We start from the raw sequence: 23,493 nt of genomic DNA on the forward strand, positions 1-23,493 counted from the left end.
TTTTAATCCATTCCAGATACCTTATAATCTAGTAACATAGCCCCTTTGTTATTCCTCTCTTACGATTAGGAAATTGAGACCTTGTGACCATGTGACAGTACTCAAGTGAAGAGATTTAAACAGCCACAGTCTGTATTTGGGACATCATGATAAATATACTTCTCTCACTGCTTCAGAAATGTTTTAAGGCATTTTTGAATTGTGCAGCTAGCTGGTACAGTGGATAGAGAGTCAGGCTTGGAGTCCAGAAGACCTGAATTCAAATCCAATTTCAGTCACTAACTAGCTATGTGACACTGGGTAGGTCACTTATTCCCTCTGGTCCTGTTTCCTTGTCCATAGCATTAGGATAGCACTAGCACCTTCCTTGCACGATGGATTGTTGTGAGGACAAAGTGAGATATTTGTAAACTATGTAAAACTTCATTATTATTATTGAAATGTCATTAGTCCACCCCAATGCCCAGACCAAATGTAACATTTGTTAAAAGTTTGTAAATTGGGTAAGGCAAACGAATAGAAGGAAATGATTAAACAGATATAGGCAAGAGAGGTGGCCTTAGTCAGGAAGACCTGCTTCCCTACTTCCTTCTGACACATATGGGTTATATAACCCTGGGAGAGTTTCTTAACCTCTTACTGTCCCACTAAGACTAAATTTCAGAATTATATGCATTTAAGACTATAAATCATAGAGTTATATGCATCTGTAGAGGGAGTTTCCTCGCCAAAAACTTTATTCTGATGAAATCATATCTGGTCCAAAATGGAGTGATTCTTCATGATAACAAGCTCAATCTCTCCATCTGTAAATGGGGAAATTGTCCTAGATAATTCAGAGATATCTTCCACCTGTGAGTCTAATAGTCCTCTAGATAGATAACCAGCAAAATAGACCTATTAGATACCCAGACAGGATAGGGGAAGAACAGCTCAATAAAGAGTGGGAGAAATCCTATCTTTCTCTTTATTGTCACTCCAGGAGGACCATCTCAAAACTGTTTTCTCATCTTAAGAACTGTGGGAGCTTATTGTCTGTCAAATGAATGGTTGATGGAATTAGCGAAGCTAGAGTATCTAGTAGGAGAATAGTAGGGAATCTGAAAGAAAATTGGCTTGTTCATGGAAAGACCACTGGAAAAGAGGACTCAATGTTATATTCAACTTCCAAAATGGCGGAAAACCATTCCTTCATTCAGAATTCTATGTACACATTGAAGGTCAAATAATGAAAATAATTTCAAGGATTCACCTAGTCTGTACTTGTCCCTCTAGACATGACTTCACATAACATATCTCCTTATTTCTGAAAGCTTCTAGATAAATTTTCCAGGGGAAGATATAACAGTCTTAATATGCTTATGGAAACATACCTTTGGGTTATATCTTGCCTCTTAAATTAGGAATCTTGATAAGCTGATTCTGAAATGTTAACAACTGGTCCAAAAGTGGATGACATAAGGCTCAGTAGAAAGCATGGAGTAGTTAAATGGAGTGTTATCTTTGTTCTTGGGGTCTCATGATGACACACGAAAAAGGATAAAATAAGAACTAGTTCATCCTACCTTGACATGTTGGTCGGTCAGCTGTCCAGTGTCCAGAAATAGTGCAGTGCAGCGTGTCTGATCCAACTAAAGAAAATCCCTCATTACAGCTAAATTGGCAAGTTGATTTATATCTGGAATCTCCAAAAGGATGGACACAGGTCATTGTTCCTTCCTCAGGGGGCAGCAAAGGCTTGCATGTGATAGCTGCAGTGAGAAGTGATAAAGATTGAAAAAGGCTTATCTCAGAGCACAACAGCCTGCAGATAATTTTGTATTCATGCATTCAGGAGCTCTCCTTATCACCCCCCTCCCAAAGTTGTAATGAAATTGACATTGATCATTTTTCAATGGGAATCTAATGGAGAAATGCAGCTGTTGGGTCTATGGACTCTTGGAAGGCTCATCATTCAAGAACATGTTAGGATAACAAAAGAAGGAAGTCAGTATAGCCAACATCTCAGGTGAGAGTGTGTATGTGTATGTGTGTGCATGCGTGTGTGTGTGTGTATATAGTGTCCCAAAAATCTTAGTGCAGTTTTAAGCTTTAATAAATTAATGTGTATGCAGCAGATTTTATCTATGTGTATAGGTATGTGTAGGTAATCTACATCAACATCTTTTCTATAGTAACTCCCATTTCTAACCTGGAAAGACAGTGGCAAGTGTGACTGCTACTGCCCTCACTGAGGCAAGGCAAGTCCAGAGGTATTTATTAAGCACCTACTGCATGCCACATGGTGTGATAAGACACTGGAGATTGAAGAAACGCAAAGCTAGTTCTTGCTTTCAAGTAGCTCAAAAGTGTAGATTCTGTGACATCAAGTAATTCCACAGCCCTTTTATTTTTTTTCAGAGTCAACATCTTCCCTTTCAGTATGGTGGAACTACGGGTGTTCAGTTAGAATCTCAGAGCTGAATCTGGGCTCCCTCACTTCCTAGCTGGGTGACCTTGGCCGAGTTGCTTTATCTCCTTCGTTTCAGTGAGCCTTAGTTTTCTCATCTGTAAAATGAGTGCTAGATTAGGTCTCTGTCTTTAAAATTATTTTTCTCTTTAGAGGTCTACAATTCAATGAAATTGTAAACCTCCTTTATGCTGAAATGGTCCCTCTCGTTAGTTATTTTAGGAAATGAGAGTTAAGCTATTTAAAAAGCACATATACACATACATATATCTATATACATGTACATGTACATGTGTTTTGCATATATGTGTGTATCTGTACATGGCAGCTAGGTGGCGCCATAGTGCACAGAGCACCAGGCCTGAAGTCAGGAAAACATATCTGTGAGTTCAAATCCAGCCTCCAACACTTACTAACTGTATGACTCTGGGCAAGTCACTTAAGCCTATTTGCCTCAGTTTCTTCATCTGTAAAATGAGCTGGAGAATGAAATGGAGAACTACTCCAATATCTCTGCCAAGGAAACGCCAAATGGGGTCATGAAGATTCAGACATGACAGGAAAACAACTGAATAACAATTACAAAATATGTGTACATATATATGTATATATGTATATACCTATATATTCACACAGATGGTATTAGGGGAACCCAAATAGTATAGGACCTTAGGCACCAAAAACTCTTCTGCCAGGTACCAAAGGGTCTGAAGTCTGGTATAGGATGGACTAGGAGTTGGAGGACCAGAATATAGGATCTTCCCACCAACACTCTTCTGGTCAGTTCCTATAGCCCGGTCACCCCCATTATACAGATGAGAAAGCTGAGATTAAGAAAGGTTAAGTGACTTGCCCAGGGTGAGGTTGCCAGTAAGTGTTGGGGGATTTGAAATCAGGTCTTCCTGACTCCAAGTGCAAAGCTCTACTACCTAGCTACTGTTTCCACTTTGTGAGCAATATGAATCTTCAGACCTGAGATATTTGGAGGTGAATTTCCCATTGATCATCTTGTTCAGGGATATGAGAGAACTGGGTCTCTAAACTATTTGAGACTTGCAGGAAATTCTCTTCACCCTTCCTCAATAATTGTGTTTTCTCAGTTACGTAACATCTCAAAATCGTCACTTAGTCTTAAATTCTAAAACTTTTGTTTGTTTCAATATCGAGTGTGTTTATTGTAAGACGACATTGTAGACACCATTCATACAAACTGAAAAGGAAAAGAAAAAAATTCCCAGAAGTGTATTTCCCAATGTATTGTGGCTTTGCATTCTGATAGCAACAGTTGGGGTGGAAATAGAATGGGGAATGAGAAGAGAAATCAGCAGTAAAAAGGAAAAGTGATTCCTGACTCTGGGTAAGCAGCATCTCACCAGTCAGAACTGGGCTGTGCCCCGCCCTCTCCCTTCACCAGTGTCCTGCTTCTTTGTAAGTTAGTGGGCTCCAGGACCCTTTCCACTGTCTAGTTCACCTCTTTGGAGTGTTCATAGGAAATGGAGCCAACAAGGGAAATGAAGGCAAAGAGGTTAAGGGAGAGATCAGCCAGAGTGAAGCACAAAATTACAAACAGAAGGGACTAGAAAGGTCATGGGAAGTAGCAACAAACGGCAATCAGCTTGCACTGAGAACACCCATGCTATGTGGCAATGACTTTTAATCTCAGTTTCACAAAACCCAAGGATTTCTCAGAAAAAATCTGGTAATGATAGATGTTTTGCCTGACTGCCCCCCTCCACCCTATACCTACAATTCTCTCATGTTGGGTCCTTCAGTTGTTGATGCCCTATAGTGTGAGATATAGGAATTGACCAAGAGGTGAGAGTTGGTGGTAAGAACTGGTCTATCAACTACCAGCCTATCCTTCAACCTGTACCACACTCCAGACCCTTTGGTACTTGAGAGAAGAGACATTGGTGCCTAATGTTCCATGCTATGTAGGTTTTCCTTAATACCATGTTCCCCATATATGGCCCTGAAAATTGGCTTGGAGTGTGTGTGTGTGTGTGTGTGTGTGTGTATCATTCATTATCATAGGCTTTGCACTAAGAGCTCCTTGGTCAATGGTTTGATCCATAGCTAAAAGAAAAAAAAAAGGTAACTCTTTCTTTTTGTTTTTATTTAGGATTTCACTGGGCATCGAGGTGGCACAGTGGATAGAGCACCATGCCAGGAAGACCTGAGTTCAAATCTGGTCTTAGACATATGCTAGCTGTGTGGCCTTGGGTAAGTCTCTTAACCCTGTTTGCCTCAGTTTCCTCATCTAGCAAACCACTCCAGTATCTTTGTCAAGAAAACTCCAAATGGTATCACAAAGAGTCAGATGCAATGTGAAACGACTGAACAACAGCAAAGATTCTACTAGATGTTATACAAATTAAGGAAGTATACATAATTTCTGCCCTCAGGAAACTGACTTTAACACAGACAAAGGTGAAGATTAAGAACATAACAGTTTGCCATAAACAACTAAAGTATTTGCTACCAGTGTAAGTAGAGACAACAGTGCTATTTAACGGAAAAAGCCCTGAAGTCAGAGGATATGAGTTCAAATCCCACCTTTAGTATTCATTAGACAAGTGATCTTGGGAAAAATTATTTAACCTCTCAGAACATGTTTCTTCAACTGTAAAATGAGAGAGTTGTACTAGATGGCCCTCAAATTCTTTCCTAGCTCTATAGCTAAGAGGGTCGATGTGTAGCTGTGAGGGGGTTGATGGATAGAGTGGAATGGTGAGGGTAAAAGCAATCAGGACAATCAACCTATAGCTATATACATATGTATATATTAGGTTTTGGAAGATGTTAATCTAGGAGACAGAATTCAAGACACTTGAACTCTTGTACTAACTCTATTCTGGAACCACTGAAGGATGTTGAGGAAATGGCTTCCTTTATCTCATTGTCTCAGGTTCCTTATTTATTAAACAAGGGCCATTAAAAGTACATCCTACTTCACAAAGAGTGTTATAGTATGTACAAAGTGCACCGGGGCTCTTTGGAGGGGCAATGAAGGTTTAATCACTTAGGCTGCCTCTGTTCCTTGAGCTGGGCTATGCCCTCCCTCTCCTTTAACTGTTTCCCGCTTCTTTGGCATCTCCCTGAATCCCTATCTCCCCAGTATTACACATGCTTTAGAGCATGTTTGCAGCTCAGGCCTATGACTTCTCCCTACTCTTCTACCACTATATTTGGTGGTACTGAGCTGCAGAGTATATTTCTTGCTATCCTTCCCTGTGTCCTGTCCTCCATAGGACCTGTGGCTATGGAAATCTAGTGCTTTTAAGATGCTAAGCTATTGGTCTTTTACCCATGTCTCAGATGTCAGCCTAGATGTCAGAAAAAGGAGCACCCTCACCTTCACAGTGTGGTGGTGGGGAGGTCCAGCTTCCAGTCTCCAAGCAACGCAGCGCTCGTGGGCCGTGTAGGACAAATCCTTCCTCACATGTGAAGTGACATGATGACTGGTACGTGAAGTTTCCAAAAGGGTGAGAGCAACTCATATGTCCCTTGATGGGAGCACTCAGATCCTGGCACTGTTTAGCTGAGAAAAGGAGGAAGAAGGAAGGGAGGGTTAATAGTGCCTACTCTATGGGAGGCACTATGATAAAAGTGATCTCATTTGATCTGCACAACAACTCTGGGAAGTAGAGGTTATTATTATTGCCATAGTATTGATGAGAAAACTGGAGCAGACAGGTTAAGTGATTTGTCCAGGGTCACACAGGTAGTAAGTGTCTAAGACTGGATTTGAACTCAGGTCTTCCTGACTCTAGGCCCAACACTCTATCCACTGTGCCACCTAATTATAAATATAAAAGTGTTCATTGATTTCTTTGCTCTTGGTTCTCTTAAAGGTCACGGTCATAGAATCCAGAATTGGGTTGTTTTACTCTGACTGTATGGGCAAATTATTTACTCTCTTGTGTCCACTATGGACAGAATGGATAGCACCCACTACGCTATCCATACTATAGGGCTTAATTAATGCTCTTTGAAGAGAGTTGAATAGCAGCAAGTTTGCCATCAGATTTGATTTCTGTTGGGGGGCAGGGCAGGGGGGTGGTTTCAGCAACTATAGAGCTCTTGTATTAAGGAGGATGAGAAGGAATTGCAATCTGTATTGGGGGAGGGAATGCCCACACCGATGTCATCGAAGATCTTCTCATATAAAATGTATTTTTGAGAAGGGTGCTAGGAAGTAGTTACTCCAGGAAAGGTTACCTCTGATACTTTTGGGAGATGGAGGGAACTCTGGTTACTTAGAAGTAAGTCTAGGGGGCAGCTAGGTGGCACAGTGGACTGACCACCAGCCCTGGAATCAGGAGTACCTGAGTTCAAATCTGGCCTCAGATATTTGACACTGAATAGCTGTGTGACCCTGGACAAGTGAAGAAGGAAAAAGAGGAGAAGGAGGAGGTGAAGAAGATCAATAAAAGCATCCCAAATATTATGGGTAGATGGTACAAAGGCCAAGAAGTGATAGATAGAGGTCTGTGTGTGTATGGCCATCATTGTGGGTGCTTTAGGAATATGCTTACAGGATTATAGATTGAAAGGTGGGAGGCACCTCAGAGGTCTTCTAGCATAACCTCTTAATTTTACTCCCTAGGAAATTGAGAATTGCCCAAGATCACATGGTAACCATGGTAGAATTTGAACCCAAGTTTACCTGTAGATAGAAGGGAGCCTTAGAGGAGTGGGGACTAGAAGCTGGGGGTGGGAAGAGACTGGGAAAGGCCTCCTGCCAAGTATGGTGCTTGAGTTGCATCTTGAAGGAAGCCAGGGTTTCCACACAAGAGGCAATGTGGAAGGAGGCCATTTGAAACAAGGATAGTCAATGGAAAGACAAGGATTTGGGAGAGAGTCCTATATAAGGAACAGCAGATAGACAAGTATGGGATGAATTGTAAAGTGAGTAGAGTGGAATATGTGGGAGGCCTAGGATGATGGGAAGGGAAGGCCTTTCATTTCCAAACAGAGGAAATTATATTTGATCCTAGAGTAAGAGGGAGCTATCAAAGTTTATTAATTAAAGGAGGATGAGATGGTCAGAGCTTAAGAGAAAATCATTTTGACTGCTGTGGAGGATGCTTTGGAGTAGGGAAACATTTGAGATATGGAACTCAAGGAGGAGACTTTTGCAGCTGTCCAGGTGAGAGGAGATGAGGGCTTAAGCTGGGGGTAGCTATAGGAGCAGATAGAAATGGACACATGGGAAAGATGTGGGAAAAGAGATCCCAGGGTTTTACAACTGATTGGATAGGTGAGATGAGTGAGAATGAATCAAGTTTAACACTGAGGCTGAGAATCTGGGTATGAAAGGGGATTTTGAGCTGTCCATGGTTAAGTGAAAAATCACCTGATTGAAGGTGAGGGGGTAGGTTGAATAACTTTTTGAAATTGCATTTGAGGAGCTCAAGGATCTGTCTAAATATCACCTAACTACTGCTTATTTTATCCCATTAGACTTCATGTCATCCCTTGATGATGGATGGTGACTACTTAATTTCATTTTTATAACTGTATAAACAGGTATAGAAAGGTCATGTAAGTGCCCCAGGAATCATGGTGAGTGGTAGAATAAAGGAATGATAATACTGTGCTGATACCAAATGACTTCTGTATGAAGCACCAGTGATATGATTATGAAATCTCATTGCCCTGTCTATGCCTCAGTTATATTTCTATAAAATGGGACTAAAGATATACAGTGATAATCATACTTCATGTTTCAAAAGCATTTCACAATTTAAAACTCATAACTATCCTGTGAGGTGAGAAAGTCAGGTATCATTATCTCCAATCAAGAAAGACTGAGGTAAGGTCATAGAATTGTAGGATCACAGGTCTGGAGTTGGAAGGGACCTTAGTGGTCATTCACACTTTCTGAGTCTCAGTTTCCTCATCTATAAAATAGGGATGTTAATAGCACCTGTGCTACATTTGTGAGGATCAAGGGAGATAATCTATACTTTTAAACTTTTCAAATCTTAAAATGTTATGTCAACTCCATTATTGTTGTTATTAATACCATAATGACACGATGCTTCCACTAAAGTAGAGAAACAGACAAAACAAGAAAATATCCCTGTACCATGACAAACTGGGGCTGGGGCCGTCCAGGTTCCAGACATGTCACACTCAGTAGTCTCTGCTCCTTTTAGCACAAATCCTTCAGCACACTGGAATGAACATCTGGAATTGTACTGAAATTCTGTCAGAGACGAGGAGCAACTCGAGCTTCCATGGGCAGGACTCTCCAATGGATCACAAGTGATGGCTAATGGAAAAACATTCACTGAATTAAGGTACAACACCAGTAGGAAACATTTATTAGGCACCTTCTGTATATAGAACACTATGCTAGGCATTGAGGGCAACCAGTGTATCAATAATCTAAGGATCTGTGATTTCACTGGCTTGGGAAAGACCTTTACATTCTTCTCTGGTATTCAGAGCTACCAAGAACAGGATGAAGGGTTTTTCATTCTTCTTGTTTTGAGAATGGTGAGTTTTTCCCATCATAGTGGAATTTAAGCACATTCTTCATGTATGCAGCATACTATCTGGATATCTCTGTGTGTGATTGTGACAAATTCTGTGTGTATAGCACATAGATTGCAACCTCCTAATACCTTAGCAGACAAATCTTGGATTTAGGAGAAGGTTTAGTTCATATAGGAATAACTCGGGCATGTAAGGGTACCATTCATAAAAGCATCTTTATAGACTGAACCTGTCTTTTGTCACGTGGTTTTGAGCCTTTTGTGATATATCCCACATTGACTGTCCCTGTTCAATAAATCAATTCAACCAACATTTATAAAGCATCCAATATGGGAAAGGTGATAAAACTGAATATTCAATTAGCTGTATCTTATGCAATTGACTTGTGGTTGTAACCATTCTGTCTTCATCTTGTATTGCATTCCATAGATGTGCTCCCAATAGCCAATGACCATGAATCCTTGCTCCCTTCCACCATTGTGTTGTTGCTAGTCCTGGCTGTGACCAGCTAATCTCCCATTCACAACTAAAGTACCACATTGGATCTGGGATGGTAACGGAGGTGGGGGGGGTAATGGGAAAAGCTTCTTCTCAGGCCCTATTTGGAGCTTCTAGTAGAAAGGTATATCTTGGCAGACTGGCATTGATGATGTCCACTGGCCAGATACCACTAGAGTGTCTCAAAACTACACACTCTACAACCAAGTTGGAAAGAGAATTTGCAGGTGGAATTGTATGCAAAGACAACATGTGAGTGTATACATGGTGCCTCCATTGGGGACTTCCAGGTCTGGACCTCTCACAGCTATATCGATCAAGCAAGAGTAAACAATCATTGCTAAGGAAAAAGAAAGTCTGTATGTTTAAGCAGAGAACAGAGGTGGAGTATCTCCTGTGAAGGGAAAGTCTATGGGAATAGACTGTAAGAACCAAGCAGCTGGGTAGTTCAGTGGTTAGAGCACTGAATCTGGAGTCAGGAAGACCTGGGTTTGGATCCAGCCACAGATACTTACTAACTGCATGACTCACCTCTCTCCCAGGGTTGTTGTGAGTCTCAAATGAGATAATAGCTGTAAAGAGCTTTGCATACTTTAAAGCACTATATAAGCACTTTATTACTAATTGGAGAGACCATCTGGACAGATGAGCCCAGAGTCCAAATCCTTCTTCATGGTAACCTGAAGGTTTTGGAACATACAGCAATTTTTCCTCTTGCACTTTCCCACGTTCTTCTACCCCTGAATGCTCTAGCTCTTACCCTTCTTGTGTTTTCCCATGATATCTCAGGCTCTTGTCTTTCTAAAGCCAGCAACTCTCTCGCTGTCCCAGAGGGTCATGGAATCTAAGGATGTGACTGAATGGCAGATAGAAGCCGGTTCCATTGCTGGAAATCCTACCCACACTCAGTGATGTCATCCAGACCTTATCCACATGACTTACTAGGATTAGTGGGGTATCACATCTCCATGAATATCTCAGACTCACCTTCACACAGTGGGACTGGTGCTGTCCAGGCTCCAGATGCTGTACACCAGACCACTTTTTCCCCTTTTAGTCTAAATCCCTCTTCACAACTGAAGCTACAGCTGGACCGGTGAACGTTTTCCTTCAGGCAGTTCACATGCCCTTTTTCAGGACTCTTCAAAGCTGGGCACTCAATGACTAAAGAAACAGAAATGGCGAAACATTGTATTAATATAGGTCCCTGAGAAGTTACATACCATTCTATGAATCTTTGGGGTACTTTAAAAGGAAATGGACAGGTAAGTGTAAGTGTAGGCAGAGAAGGCTGCAAACTCCCTTCTTTTTTTAATTTGCCTTTTAGGGACCCTGGGTAAATTGATGTCAGTGGTTATAATTCATTGATTCATCCAACAAACATTTAGCAAAACACCTTCCATGTTTAAGGTGCTAGTACAGATTATGGGAATTGAATTCAGAAAAGATTCCTCTCTGTTAGAGATGAATTTGTTTTGAAATGAACATTTATCAAGGAGTCCCATTCTGAAGTTTTTACTTGAGAATCCAAATTTGACTTTTATGAGATCCCACTAGAAGTCCAGGATACTATCTAGTTAGATGAGCATTTCTCTTACTGATTTGGAATAGTGATCTTTTGTAGTAATTTCCATCTGATGGCTAGGTGGTCTGTAGGCTAGATTTCTCTTATCCCTAGTTTTATGGAGAAAGCCCAGTCATTTCTAAAGTTCCAGTTGTTCAAGGAGTGGGAAACAAATGGAAGGTGCACACCTGAGCACTCTGGGATCTCAGCTGTCCATTCCCCAGAAGCTGAACACTCCAGTGTGCTTGCCCCATTTAGTCTATGTCCTTCCATGCAGTAGAAATTACATGTGGATTTGTAGGAGAAATTTCCCAGAGGATGATTACAGGTCATGCGCATATTGCCAGGGAAGAGGTCAAGTTCTTTACACTCTATAACTATAAAAAAAACACAGCATCAGTACTATTCATTCCTGATGGAAAGATAATACAAAATTAGAGCAGAGGGGCTGCATGGCATAGTGGAGAAAGATCTGGCTTTCAAATCACAAAGACTTGTGTTTGAGTCTCACCTTTGACACATGCTGGCTCTGTGACCCTGAGCTAGTAACTTAACCTCTCTAAGGTCTAATAATATAAGATGAAGAACAATTGTTGACCTACATGCGAAAGGAATTGTTTCACTGGGAGGTAACTTACAATACTACCATTACATGCTCCGTAAAAAACAAGATAATTGAGACTATTTTATTCACACTGACTTTCAATCATAGCATATTGCCTTATCATACACACCAAAATGAATCATTTCAAGGTGTGCTATGGGCCACTGACTCAGAAATTAGCAAAATTAGCTTGAAAGTGATCTCTTTCATTTGCTTTCTTTGTTTTTCCCTTTTCCTTTTGTCTTACTTAATCTATGTCCTCAAATCAAAGAGAGATATTAGAAGGAAATGTCTTTTGTAACTATAAAATATTTTGCTCTTTTGGGTCAAGTTTATGTGTCGAGTGACATTTTGCAGACAATGTGGTAAGGAGCCCTGAGCCCAATCTTCCTCCCCATCAGTGGTTCTCCATCATCAATGACTTCCTGGTATTTTGCCCGCTGCTGCTAATGTAGGAGATGATAATGGATGAAATAGAATTAAATGGAAGATTCTCCTTACCATATTCACATTCTGGTCCATAAAATCCTGGGTAGCAGGAGCAGGTATAGTTTCCAATGGTTTCAATACACTCTCCATGCTGGTTACAGGAGAAAGGTTCACAGGAGGCTGTGTGGATACCGATAGGTTAGACTTGCTAGCACTTGTGAAAGAAATACAAAAGGGTATATTCTTTTTTTTTTAGTCCCCCTGGGCCAGGTGTCCAGGGAGAGCCCCTTCTGGCAAGGGGAGCCACGTGGTGACACCTGTACCTTGGCAGCTCAAAGGGAGGTGGGGAGCCTGCCCGCTCAGCTGGGGAAGGAAGGAGCTACGAGAGACCAGACCAGCCTCAGAGCCGCGGTTTGCAGGAGGGTCCTTGGGGGTTCCGTGGCATGGACACGCCTCACGCCAGCCTCCAGCTTCCTCTTTGCTATGGTTAGAGCTCATCTAATGGGGAAACTGCCGCTCCCCCGGAGCAGGGCCCAAGCACAGCCCCACTCCCAGTGCGGGGAGGAGAGGGTACCTCAGGCGGGGGCACCTGGGAGATGTCCTGCAGGCCCACTCCCACAGGACTCCCCCAAGGGGTTGAGACCCTCATTTCTTGGAGACCCTTCCCGCGGCTGACACGAAGAACTATCACAACCGCTTTCCCAAGAGCGGGTTTATAGCCACCTCTGTGGCGGACAGCGGAGCCAGGCCTTCAGGAGAGGGGGCTCCTCCATGTAATGTAGATCGGGGCCTTGAGGGGAGGGGCTCTTGCCCTGGGCTCCTCCACGCCGCCGTGGGCAGATCCCTGGCAGATCCGATGGCGGATCGGAGCCTTCGCCGGCTGACTTCTCCAGCCGCCCGCAGTTGAGCAGCTTCTCGATCAGGTCCACGTGGGCCAGCAGCATGCGGTGGCAGCAGTAGCGCTTCAGGCCCAGCGCGTCCAGGGCGTCCCCTTCCGTGTACTCCGCCTGCAGCAGCCCCAGGTAGGCCTCCCACTTGTTGTCCGCGATCTTGCCGCACGTGAAGCAGCTCACCGGGATGATCATGGCGAGGGCGGGGAGGCGGCGGCACCGGCAGCGGGCACACGCTCGCACGACCCTCCTCTTCTCAAAAGGGTATATTCTTAATTACTGGAACTTCCAATATAAGAATTTCATTGATGGGATTGACCCATCTTGTATAGTCATAAGTGAGGAATAGGATAGACTCCAGAGATCCAATGACCCTTTGTGGAGTCATACCAAAATTCTGCCAGAGCAAAAGGACTATATTGAAAGGAATGGATGACAGGGTTTGTTTGTTTGTTTTTTTAACAAAACTGTTTTCAGTCTCGACCTATTCCAGAATGACGCTGGGAAAAGAACATATGACCTGACAGCCTAAACAAATAACTTAATTCTCAAAGTCTTATTTCGCCTCTTCCTCTGATCATCTAAAACTGATCAAAGAAAAATCCTCATTTCCATTTGACAATGTACAATAACATTTGATCTGAGTGTCCTATTCTGTGACCAGAGAGAGTACAAGTTCCCGTATAGGCAGTCCTATTTTTTTTTGAATCAAGTAAAATTTACAAGTTGGGATTTTGGATTTTTATGAACCCTTTCAAGTTGTAGAATCTATGGTAGTTGGAAAACCAGGTTGGAAGTAAATAATATATCTGGCTTTAGTGTAGTATAATGCAGGTAGACAAGACCTGGGTTTAGATTTTATCTCTGACACTAACTGCATGACTATGGATAAACTATTTCACCTACAAAAAGAAGAGATTGGGCTAACCAACCTTGAAGTTCCATTCCAACTCCAGATCGGTCCCTGTTTTCTATGAATATCCTTTACAATTTTTCTGAACCTTAGTTTCCTTTTTTAGAAAGTGGTGTGAAAAGACTTATACAATCTCTCAAAGTTGTTGTGGAAAAAGTTCTTTGTAAATTTCTAAGTTCTATATAAACATGAACTGCTGCTGCTAAATCTGAAATGCTCCTGCCGTTCCTGAATAATGGTTTCTCCCCGCGCTTCAGAAAACATTAGGCATGTATTCTATTTGAGTGAATCACCCAGGTGCAGATGCTGCTCCTTCTCCTAGAATTCGATCATAACTTAAAACCTGGATCAAAAATAGTTGCAAGGTCTGTGGTCATCTGTGGGCAACCTCAGGTATAGACAAGCAGAGGAGGCTTACTCAAGCCAAAAACAACATGAGCAAGTTAATACATTTCAAGACAGAGCATTATTCTTAATTCAGACCCATGCCAAATCTGTTGTATGCAAGCAGTAAAGAGGCCAAGCCAGATATTCAAGACATATGTAGTTTTGAGAAGAAGTGCATATTTAAAAGATGGCCTGGGGTTTTGAGCCAGCCATGCTTAAGTGACTGAGAATATGACTAATTTTAATAGGTAGTCAGTTTGATGAGTAAAATATGATGTGAACTGGGACAGTTCCTAAGAAGGAACAGACAACGTTGGGATTTCTTCAACAGAATAATAGCTGGATGTAGGAAGGATTCTGCTCCTGGATCTAGTCATTTCCATATTTTACCCTGACCAGATATTTGTTTGCTCTAAGGAAGCAGGGAATGAAACTCTCAACAGGAAGTCTATGAAGTCAAATAAAGAGAAATCTCTTCCAGCTGGAGGGATCAAGGTAGGCTTCTTGTAGGAGATGGCCATTGGCCTGGAACTTAAAGGAAGGAAGAGTAGGGTGTCAGTAGGTAGACCTGGTGGGGCATGTGGGGAAATGGGGATGGATAGAAAAGGCATTCTGGGTATAAGTAACAGTGTGAGAAGAGGTATGAAAGAAGGAAGTCATATCTTAATGTCACTGATTTCCTATTGATCATAAAATTTTGGAGGTTCTCTGGCCTATCTCCTTCTCTCCAGGTAGGATGATTCCTTGTCTCCTTTAAAATGCAACTTTACCTATGCAACTATCAAATATTTCTAAGGAGGAAGAAGGAACAGTCTGCATTTCTACTTCAAAGCTTTAATGTCTAAAGGATTTTCTTCCATGATTCCCTTCTGCTGAAATATCCACCCATTTTTGTGAATTCTTTCTCTACTGATGATGGACAAAAGCTAAATACTATCCACAAAATATTAATCCTTCATATCTATTTAAAAAGTCTTTATAGCATTACTAATATTTTGTATATTTCAAATGATTATCATTTCATAGACCTGTAGCTTATTTCCCCAATTAGATTACAAGCTCCCTGCAGGCAGGGACAATGTTTAATACTACTTTAGAGAAACCAGTTTGGTTTTGTTAGCCCAACAAGCCAAATTTAGAAGAAATAGACAATATTACCTTTATAGCACAATGCCCTTTTTCTCTTCATACATGGTTCATCATTCCACTTCCCAGGGGAAGAAGTTCTCTTGATATAGATCTCCACACAGTCCTGGTCATTCCTCTTGTTATTGGGCTCATTTTCTGCCCAGTTCTCAGACTCCTTTGTGAGGGTCTTATTGGTCCCCACCCAGGTCCAAACATTATTGATTTTCCGAATCCCAATCCAGTAATATTCAGGGTAGTATGGCAAAAATTCATTGAGGTATGCAATTTCATTTTGATTCTGAATGGCCACTAAGTCTGTATAATACGCCTGACAAAATCTTCTAGAAGCATTCCATGAATATGACTTTAGGTTGCTGTAATGGTATGTCCAGGCTTCCACTTGCATCTGAGTAATCAGAGCTGATGTGAAGAAAATGGAGAAGCAGGTTAATATATTAAGAGGGGGAGTAGAACCACAAATGCAAATACAGACACATACATGGACAGAACGCTGTATATAGTCAATAGAATTTGTATCCAGAAGATTAATAATAAAAACATCCATAACCCTTCTCCCAACAGACACACCCTATAAACAATTTGAAGGAAAATCATTATACTTTTTTTTAAAGCAAATAATGCATAGTTACCTTGGGAGGCAACAAGGCGTAGTAGGTAGAAGGCTACTCTCAAACCCAGAAAGACCAGGATTTAAGGTCTGCTCTGAGATGTATTAACTGTGTGACCCTGGGCAAATCATTTAACTCCAAGGAAATCCTCTATGATCATAAGCAACAGTGGTTGCCAACCCGCATTTGTTGAGAGAATTCCTTTACCTAGGAGTACCCTATATCTATGACATCCTAGTCTTTCCTGTCCTACTAAGTTAAGAGAACACAAACATATAATTTGCTTATGTTTGCAGTCAGTCAATAAGCATTTATTAATTACCACTGTGTGCTAAGCACTGGGGATAACAGAAAAAGGCAAAAGATGGTGCCCACCCTCAAGGAGCTCACAATTGAGAAGGGAGAGGCAATAAGCAAACAAATCTGTAAAAACAAACTATATACAAGATGAATAGGAAATAATTAAGAGAGGGAAGATACTAGAATTTAAAGGGGTTGGAGAAAGGCTTTCTGTAGAAGAGGGAATTTTGTTGTTGTTTAGTTCTACCAGTCTAGTGTCCAACTCTTCATTGACCCCTTCATTGGGGTTTTCTTGGCAAAGATACTGGCATGGTTTGCCATTGCCTTCTCCAGCTCATTTTACAGATGAGGAAACTGAGGCAAACAGGGTGAAGTGACTTGCCTAGGGTCACCTAGCTATTAAGGACCTGAGGCTGGATTTGAACTCAGGAAGATGAGTCTTCCTGCTTCTAGGTCCGGTACTCTATCCATTGCACCACCTGGCTGCCCCAGATGGGATTTTAGCTGGGACTTAAAGGAAGTCGGGGAAGTAGGTGGACAAGAAGATTCAAATTCTTAAAGTTCACCCAAGAAATTTAGCAATCAAAAAGGTAACCAGCATATCTTATTACAATTTCTTCTCCTAAGGTATAAGTTACATAATAATAGTAGCTGCCATGTCTAGAATGCTTTGAGGCTCTCAAGCAATTGAAATATGTTATTTCATTTAATCCTCGCAAGAGGTTAAGTGACTCTCCTAGGGCCACCTAGCCAATAAACGTCTGATGCTGGAAATGTACTGAGGTCCTTCTGACTCCACATCCAGCGCTCTGTGCACTCACTATCCCGTCTACTTCTCACGCTGATTATGGGTAGAAATGAACTACAGATATAAGGGATTACTTTCTCCCCACATCTCTCGCTCTTCTTTGTTGAACTTTCCCAATGCTCTGTTGTTGTTGTTCAGGCGTGTCCTACCCTTCATGATCCCACTTAGGGTTTTCTTCACAAAGATACTAAAGTAGTTCGCCATTTCCTTCTCCAGCTCATTTTTACACGTGAGGAAACTGAGGCAAATAAGGTTACATGACTTGTCCAGGGTCACACTGCTAGTACATGTCTGAGGTCAGATTCGAACTCATGAAGATGAGTCTTCCTGGGCATCAGGCTTGGTGCTTTATTGATTGTTCCACCCAGCTGCCCTATCACAATGCCCTTATCACATTTTAACTTGTGCTGGATGTGGAGTCTTAGCTGTATGACACTGGACAAATTACTTAAATTCTTCTGACCTTAGGCTTTCACATTTACAAAATGAGGATAAGAAAACCCAAGAGGCAGTATGACTTAATATAGATAGAATGCTGGCCTCTGAGTTAACAAGACCAAGATTCAAGTTCCGTTTCTGCCTCATATGGGCTATGTGACCTTGGGCAAGCTTAACCTCTCCTTACCTCAAGTAAGGCACTAAGATTTTAAATTGCAGAGCAGGAACCAATCTGCTTTGATAGAGGAGTTTTTGTTTTTTTTATGGAGAACTCCCTCCACCAATGAAGTCACATTTCAGGTAATAAAAAACAAACCAAAAACCTGTAGTACCTACCTCAAAGGATTGTGAGACTCTAGTTAGTACTTCTGAAAATTAAAAGCTTTATATAAATCTTAGGTATTTTATCATCATCATTGCTATAGATATTTCCGCAATATCATAGCTCCCACTACATTCAGAGAATCATGGAATTTCATAGTGAGGAGGGAAATGAACATCTAATGCAATTGTAAATTCCTTGTGTGCAAGTAGACTATCATTTCCCATGTCTGCATCTCCAGCATCCAACAGAGTTATTGACATGTAGCAAAGGCTTAATAAATGGCTAACTAATAAGTTAAATTAAATTGGAGTGGAAAGGTTATTTGCTCAGAAATGGCTAATGTCTCAACATGGAGGAATCACTAGCAGTTAATGAATGCCATAGACATGGAGAAGTTTACGTTTCAAAAATAGGAAGAACCCAAATGGTTTCATATGATAACCTCAGGTCTACCTAAACTAACTACAGCAATTATTCAATAAATATTTGTTGAACATCTCTGTTCAAGGTACTGTTCTAGGTGCCCTGAGGGATATAAAAAAGCATAAGACATTGAACCTGTCATCAAGGGACTTCAGCTATTTCAGTTCTCTGCCTCTTCATGACCCCATTTGGGATTTTCTTGGCAAAGATACAGGAGTGGCTCAAGGGGCTTATAATCACTTAATTTATAGTCCCCAAATGTGGTAGCCAGATTTTATACAACACTTCAGTCAATGGGACTGATACATAAAATGCAACATGGATGGAAACGTTTGTATTTCAAAACAGGAAGCTAAATCGTTTCATTTTAGTGAATCGCTTGTATGTAATAAAATAAAAGAATGTTAGAACTTTGGACCTTGGAGATCATTTAATTCATACCTCTGTTGCCCATCCAAGTTATGAAGCTGTTGAGTCCTAAGGATATTAAGTGGCTTACTTAAAGATATGTGGTTTGTAAGTACCTGAGTCAGGACTAGAACTCAGATCTCTCTGTTCTGAGTCCAGTGCTCTTTTCATAAGATATATTGCCTTTCTTGGGAAAATGATTTTACTTTTCTGCATATATTTCCTCATCTGTAAGAAAGAAACTAATCCTTCCTGATCCTTCAAAGATTAGAAGGCAAGGGATCAGATGAGGTAAAGACTGATGAAGGTACTTTGAAATGTCTAAAGTGTTATGCAAGCTAGTGAAAGCTATCCCAGGGGCTGGAGAGGTGGGGTGCCTCTGAAGAGGTGAACAATGAAAGTAATCAGACCTGGAAACAGCTCCTTTTCCTGTTTATAAGCCTTCTTTCCAGGCAGCCCCAGGCCTTCAGGTCATCACTGTGTCTACCCTAGGCCTAGGCTGCTTCCTCATTCTCATCTCTGTAACACACCACCAGACACAAGGCTCAGTAATTTAAGTTCCAACATGGGGGAGCAGTTCCTGAATGCTGTACCATAGAAACAACCCTAATCCTGAATCTGCCTCCACCCAGTCTCCCTACTAGGAATCTTTGCCTGAATCATTTCCTCTTGCAATTTTAACTCCCTCCCATTTTCCTGAATTCTCCTACTTGACTCCCTGTTTAGCTCCAAATGTCCAGGGCTTGGGAAAAGACTATGCTAAAACTTACCAGAGATCAAAGCAATGCCAAAGACAGTCTGAAATTTCCTGTTCCTGAAGGCTTCTAGATAGCAAACCTGAAAGCAAGAAAAGGAACTTTCTCTTTAGGTCACATATTCAATCAACAGTCAACTTAAAGTTCATCTCTTGGCACTTTAGAGCAGCAGAATAAAAAATGCAAGTCTAAAACAGTTATATTTAGCCCAATTCTGTATTTAGGAGAGTTCAAGTAACTTGCCCCAGTGGGTAGAGAATGGGAAGAGATAACTTGGAGTCCTGGGTACTGTATAGGACTTGGAATTCGGGAGCCCTGGGTTCAAATCTCACTTCTAATACTTTTTTACTGTTTGACCACAAGTAAGTCATTTAACTTCCTGAGCCTCAATTTCCATATCTGTAAGTGACAGATAATAATGCCTATCTATACTATCTACCCCAAATAATCTAGAGAAAGTGTTTTACAAATTTTAAAGTAGGAGGCAGCCTGACACAGTGGGGAGAGAGCTGACTTCTGAGATAAAAAGTCTTGGATTCAAGTGCTACCTAGGACAGCTACTAGCTATATGACCCCAGACAAGTCCCTGAACCTCACAGCCCCCAAGCAACTTGATAACGCATAAAATGCAGAATAGAGTTGTACTGAATTGGTAATTTGTCAGGTCAGTTAGCGTATATCAAGTGTCTAATATTGCAATAGGTGTTCGGTGCTGGAGAAAAAAGGAAGGCAAAATTGGTGTCTGTCCTTAAAGAGCTCAAAGTCTAATTGGGATGACGACATGCTAATGAACTGTAAAAACAAGATGTTTACAGGATAAATTGGACATGATCTTAAAAGGAAAGCATCGGCATCAAGGGCAGAGGGAATTTTTTTCACTGGGAGCTCCTCATACCAAAAAAATCACACATCTAGTCCAAAACCAAAAGCTTTAATGTGCTCTACAAATATCATTATAATAATTATTATTATCATTATTCATGATAATACCATTGATATAGGATAATAATGATGATAATTATAATAATAGTAAAGTACTCTCTTCTCTGCCTCATTCTTGGATTCCATTCTGGAAAGCTGGGCTTGATAACCCTAATGAAAAAAGAATTGTTCATTAGCTGGTGGTTTCCATGTCTGACCTTAAAGCACCTTTCTCCCACCGCAGAAGAAGTGACTTAAGAAAGCTAGTAAAGGCATCTGCAAAGGGAGCCTCAGTATACCTGTGGGATTGACTGATGTAGGTCTACACTCTGTCCCTGACACCCATGGTATTGAACATTAAGACTATTGAGAACCACCAGCAAGCCCTTTGGACTGCCCAGGAATGCCCCTACCATGTGCTACGTTAGTGGGATACTAGCTATTAATTTATAGAAACTCTCCCATAGACTCGTCCTGCTGCCTGCCTTTCAGACACCACACTTCTGAGATGCCCACCTAGAACCATATCCTAAAGGTCATTTCCCTTTTTTATCCCTCGCCAATTTCCCAGATTGGTTACTTTTGCCACACTGAAAAATATGGCACTTTCCCTATTAGTCTTGCTGTCATGGCCTATGTGACTGGTGAATCACATGTTTGGGTTTTGTTTCGCTTCTTTTTTTGGAGGGGCAATTGGGGTTAAGTGACTTGCCCAAGGTCACACGGCTAGTAAGTGTCAAGTGTCTGAGGCCAGATTTGAACTCAGGTCCTCCTGACTCCAGGGCCAGTGCTCTATTCACTGCGCAATCTAGCCACCCCAGAGTCACATGTTTTATGAAGAGATTTCACGGGGTCCATGAACTTGGATGAGAAAGATATTATATCTTTGTTTTCACTAATTTTTGGTTTCCTTTGTAATACTATCAGTTTATTTTCTGCATTTAAAGACATTATTCTCAGAAAAGGGCCCTAGGTTTCACCAAATGGCTGAAGGGGCCCATGCCTTTTTTTTTCTCAACAAAAAAGATTAAGAACCTTAGTTTCTTTGTAATATATTTTATTTTCTTCATTGAAAACCATTATTCTGAGAAGGGGTCCATATATATCGCCAAATTGCTAAAGGAATCCTTGAAACAAAACCTGAAGAATCCCTGGTCCGTAATGTGCTTGTGTGTTATCTGATATTCATGAGGTAGAAGTCATGCCTTAGAAAGAACTCCTTCCCTCTTCTCCCCCACTTCACAGATGGGGAAATTCAAGCTAAGAGAAACGAAATGATCTGCTCAATCTCACATAGCCAAAAAATAGCAAAGCCAAGATTCAAACCCAGGTCTTTATACTCCAAATGAAATGTCATTTCCATTATACTTTATTAGATACTTATATGTTTAATTTCCTGTACAGGCTCCTCAGTTACACACAGGAGGGGTGCTGGTAAATGTTTAACAACTAACTCTCCAGGGAAAAATAATGTGTCCATGACACACTTTTAAATTTAATCAGTTATTAACGTTTCCTCCATGTTTCCTTAACTTTGCTTAATCAACAAAACAATAAATCAATCATTGATTTGTTCTTTTTGTCAGTTTCTGAGGTATAAATGCTCACACTTCCAATTTAACAATCAGCTCTCCAGAGACAGTGAGAGTTGGCTCTGGCCCAATCCTGGTTACATATAAAGAGACCACAGAAATACCATTGACCAGCCATTTTACAAAGCCTGCCATTGAATATAAGAAATTACGAATAAGGAAGTGTGGGTGATTTAGGCCAAATCATTACTCCAAACCATTAAATTTCCAACTGCTCAGAGTACATCATATGAACATACTGAAATTTCATTAGGACAGTGTGTCAAAAATAAAGGTTGTTTCTTTATATTTAATGGTTGCCTCAGTTCAGATAAAGATTGACCATATTTTTATAACTTACAACCCATTGTAATTTCTTGGCCTCTGGTCTGCTGTCAGCCACTGGGACTGTTAAAATATTATGATTAATAATGCTGTTTTGTTTCACAGGAAATTTAGAGATAGGAATTTCCTTAATGGTGACTTATTTTCCTCTCGGTTCTCCTACTTTATCATTATTGGGTTGTTTTCACCACTGCTAATTAAAATAATTTTCTGTACTTAGTACCAAAAAAAAAAAAGTGACTGGCACTGTATAGAACATAAATTTAGACAAATTTTAGATAAGATTTAATGTTCTTCAACTGAAGTTATACTTAATTTTTTAAAGAGGCTATGTAGTGTTGAGTTAAAATGACATGGATGAAAGTCCTGTATCTAATATGTTGCTTGTCTTTTTTTCTTGAAGAGGACCATGACATCAGGAAGATGCAAATGAATTGGATTTAATTGAGAGAGGGCTGTGCAAGGTCACTGGCCTCACTTGCCTTAAGAGTCCAGTGACAAGATATAGATCAGAATGACTGGAGATGGCCCTGCATCTAATATGTAATGCTTGTGTGACTGTGGGCAAGTCATTTAACCCTCAGTGCCCCAGACAATATTTTAAGACTTTAAGTTATAGTAAAATTGTCATTTTGCACAGCAGTATCTCTATATAACAAGTTCCCACCCTCATAAAATCATGAATCCAGAAAAAAAGAAGTTTAATGCTATGGTGCTGTGTTCCTATCTTTCTGAAACTAAGGTTTCCAGGGAATCAGGTATGTTTCTAGTCAACCTATTATGCAAAATAATTCAAAGAACTTCTGTGCCAAGTCAAAAGAAGGTCATTCCTTCCCACCCACCACACTTGGCACCTGAATCTCCTTTTCCATGAATTCCTACATGAAAAGATGCCAACCAACCAGTCACCAAATCCCATTTTCCATGTATATTGTGTCCCAACGATACATTTGTGGGCATGGATGCTAAACATGGGGCCAGGGCCATAGTAAGGTATTCTTGGGTAGGCCTCTAATTCTTTAGCTACCAAATTTAACTCAGACATGTTAGCCCTCTAAATCTATGCTTCAAGGACTAAGCAATTAGGGGGCCCAGAATCAATTCTTATGTAAAGCTATATAAGAAGTTACTCTGAATTAGTATTATTCTCTTTTTTTTTGGAGGGCAGTTGGGGTTAAGTGACTTGCCCAAGGTCACACGG

General features: G+C 40.8%; 1 protein-coding gene across 1 annotated transcript in view; it reads right to left on the reverse strand.

Moving 5' to 3' along the window:
* The window catches only part of SELP (selectin P), a 42,164-nt gene that overhangs the window by 14,578 nt on the left and 4,093 nt on the right, over nucleotides 1–23,493 (reverse strand). The window contains exons 2-9 of the mRNA XM_069094741.1: nucleotides 19,471–19,537; nucleotides 15,400–15,789; nucleotides 12,124–12,231; nucleotides 11,207–11,395; nucleotides 10,442–10,618; nucleotides 8,544–8,729; nucleotides 5,805–5,990; nucleotides 1,566–1,751 (exon numbers count right to left, since the gene is read on the reverse strand). Of these exons, the coding sequence (XP_068950842.1) occupies nucleotides 1,566–1,751; nucleotides 5,805–5,990; nucleotides 8,544–8,729; nucleotides 10,442–10,618; nucleotides 11,207–11,395; nucleotides 12,124–12,231; nucleotides 15,400–15,789; nucleotides 19,471–19,537 (1,489 nt within the window). The remainder of the gene's footprint in view (nucleotides 1–1,565; nucleotides 1,752–5,804; nucleotides 5,991–8,543; nucleotides 8,730–10,441; nucleotides 10,619–11,206; nucleotides 11,396–12,123; nucleotides 12,232–15,399; nucleotides 15,790–19,470; nucleotides 19,538–23,493) is intronic.

This window comes from Petaurus breviceps, unplaced genomic scaffold, assembly GCF_028583685.1.
Source record: "Petaurus breviceps papuanus isolate PSGF00001 unplaced genomic scaffold, PetGlider_PUasm1.0 220, whole genome shotgun sequence".
Taxonomy (NCBI): domain Eukaryota; kingdom Metazoa; phylum Chordata; class Mammalia; order Diprotodontia; family Petauridae; genus Petaurus; species Petaurus breviceps.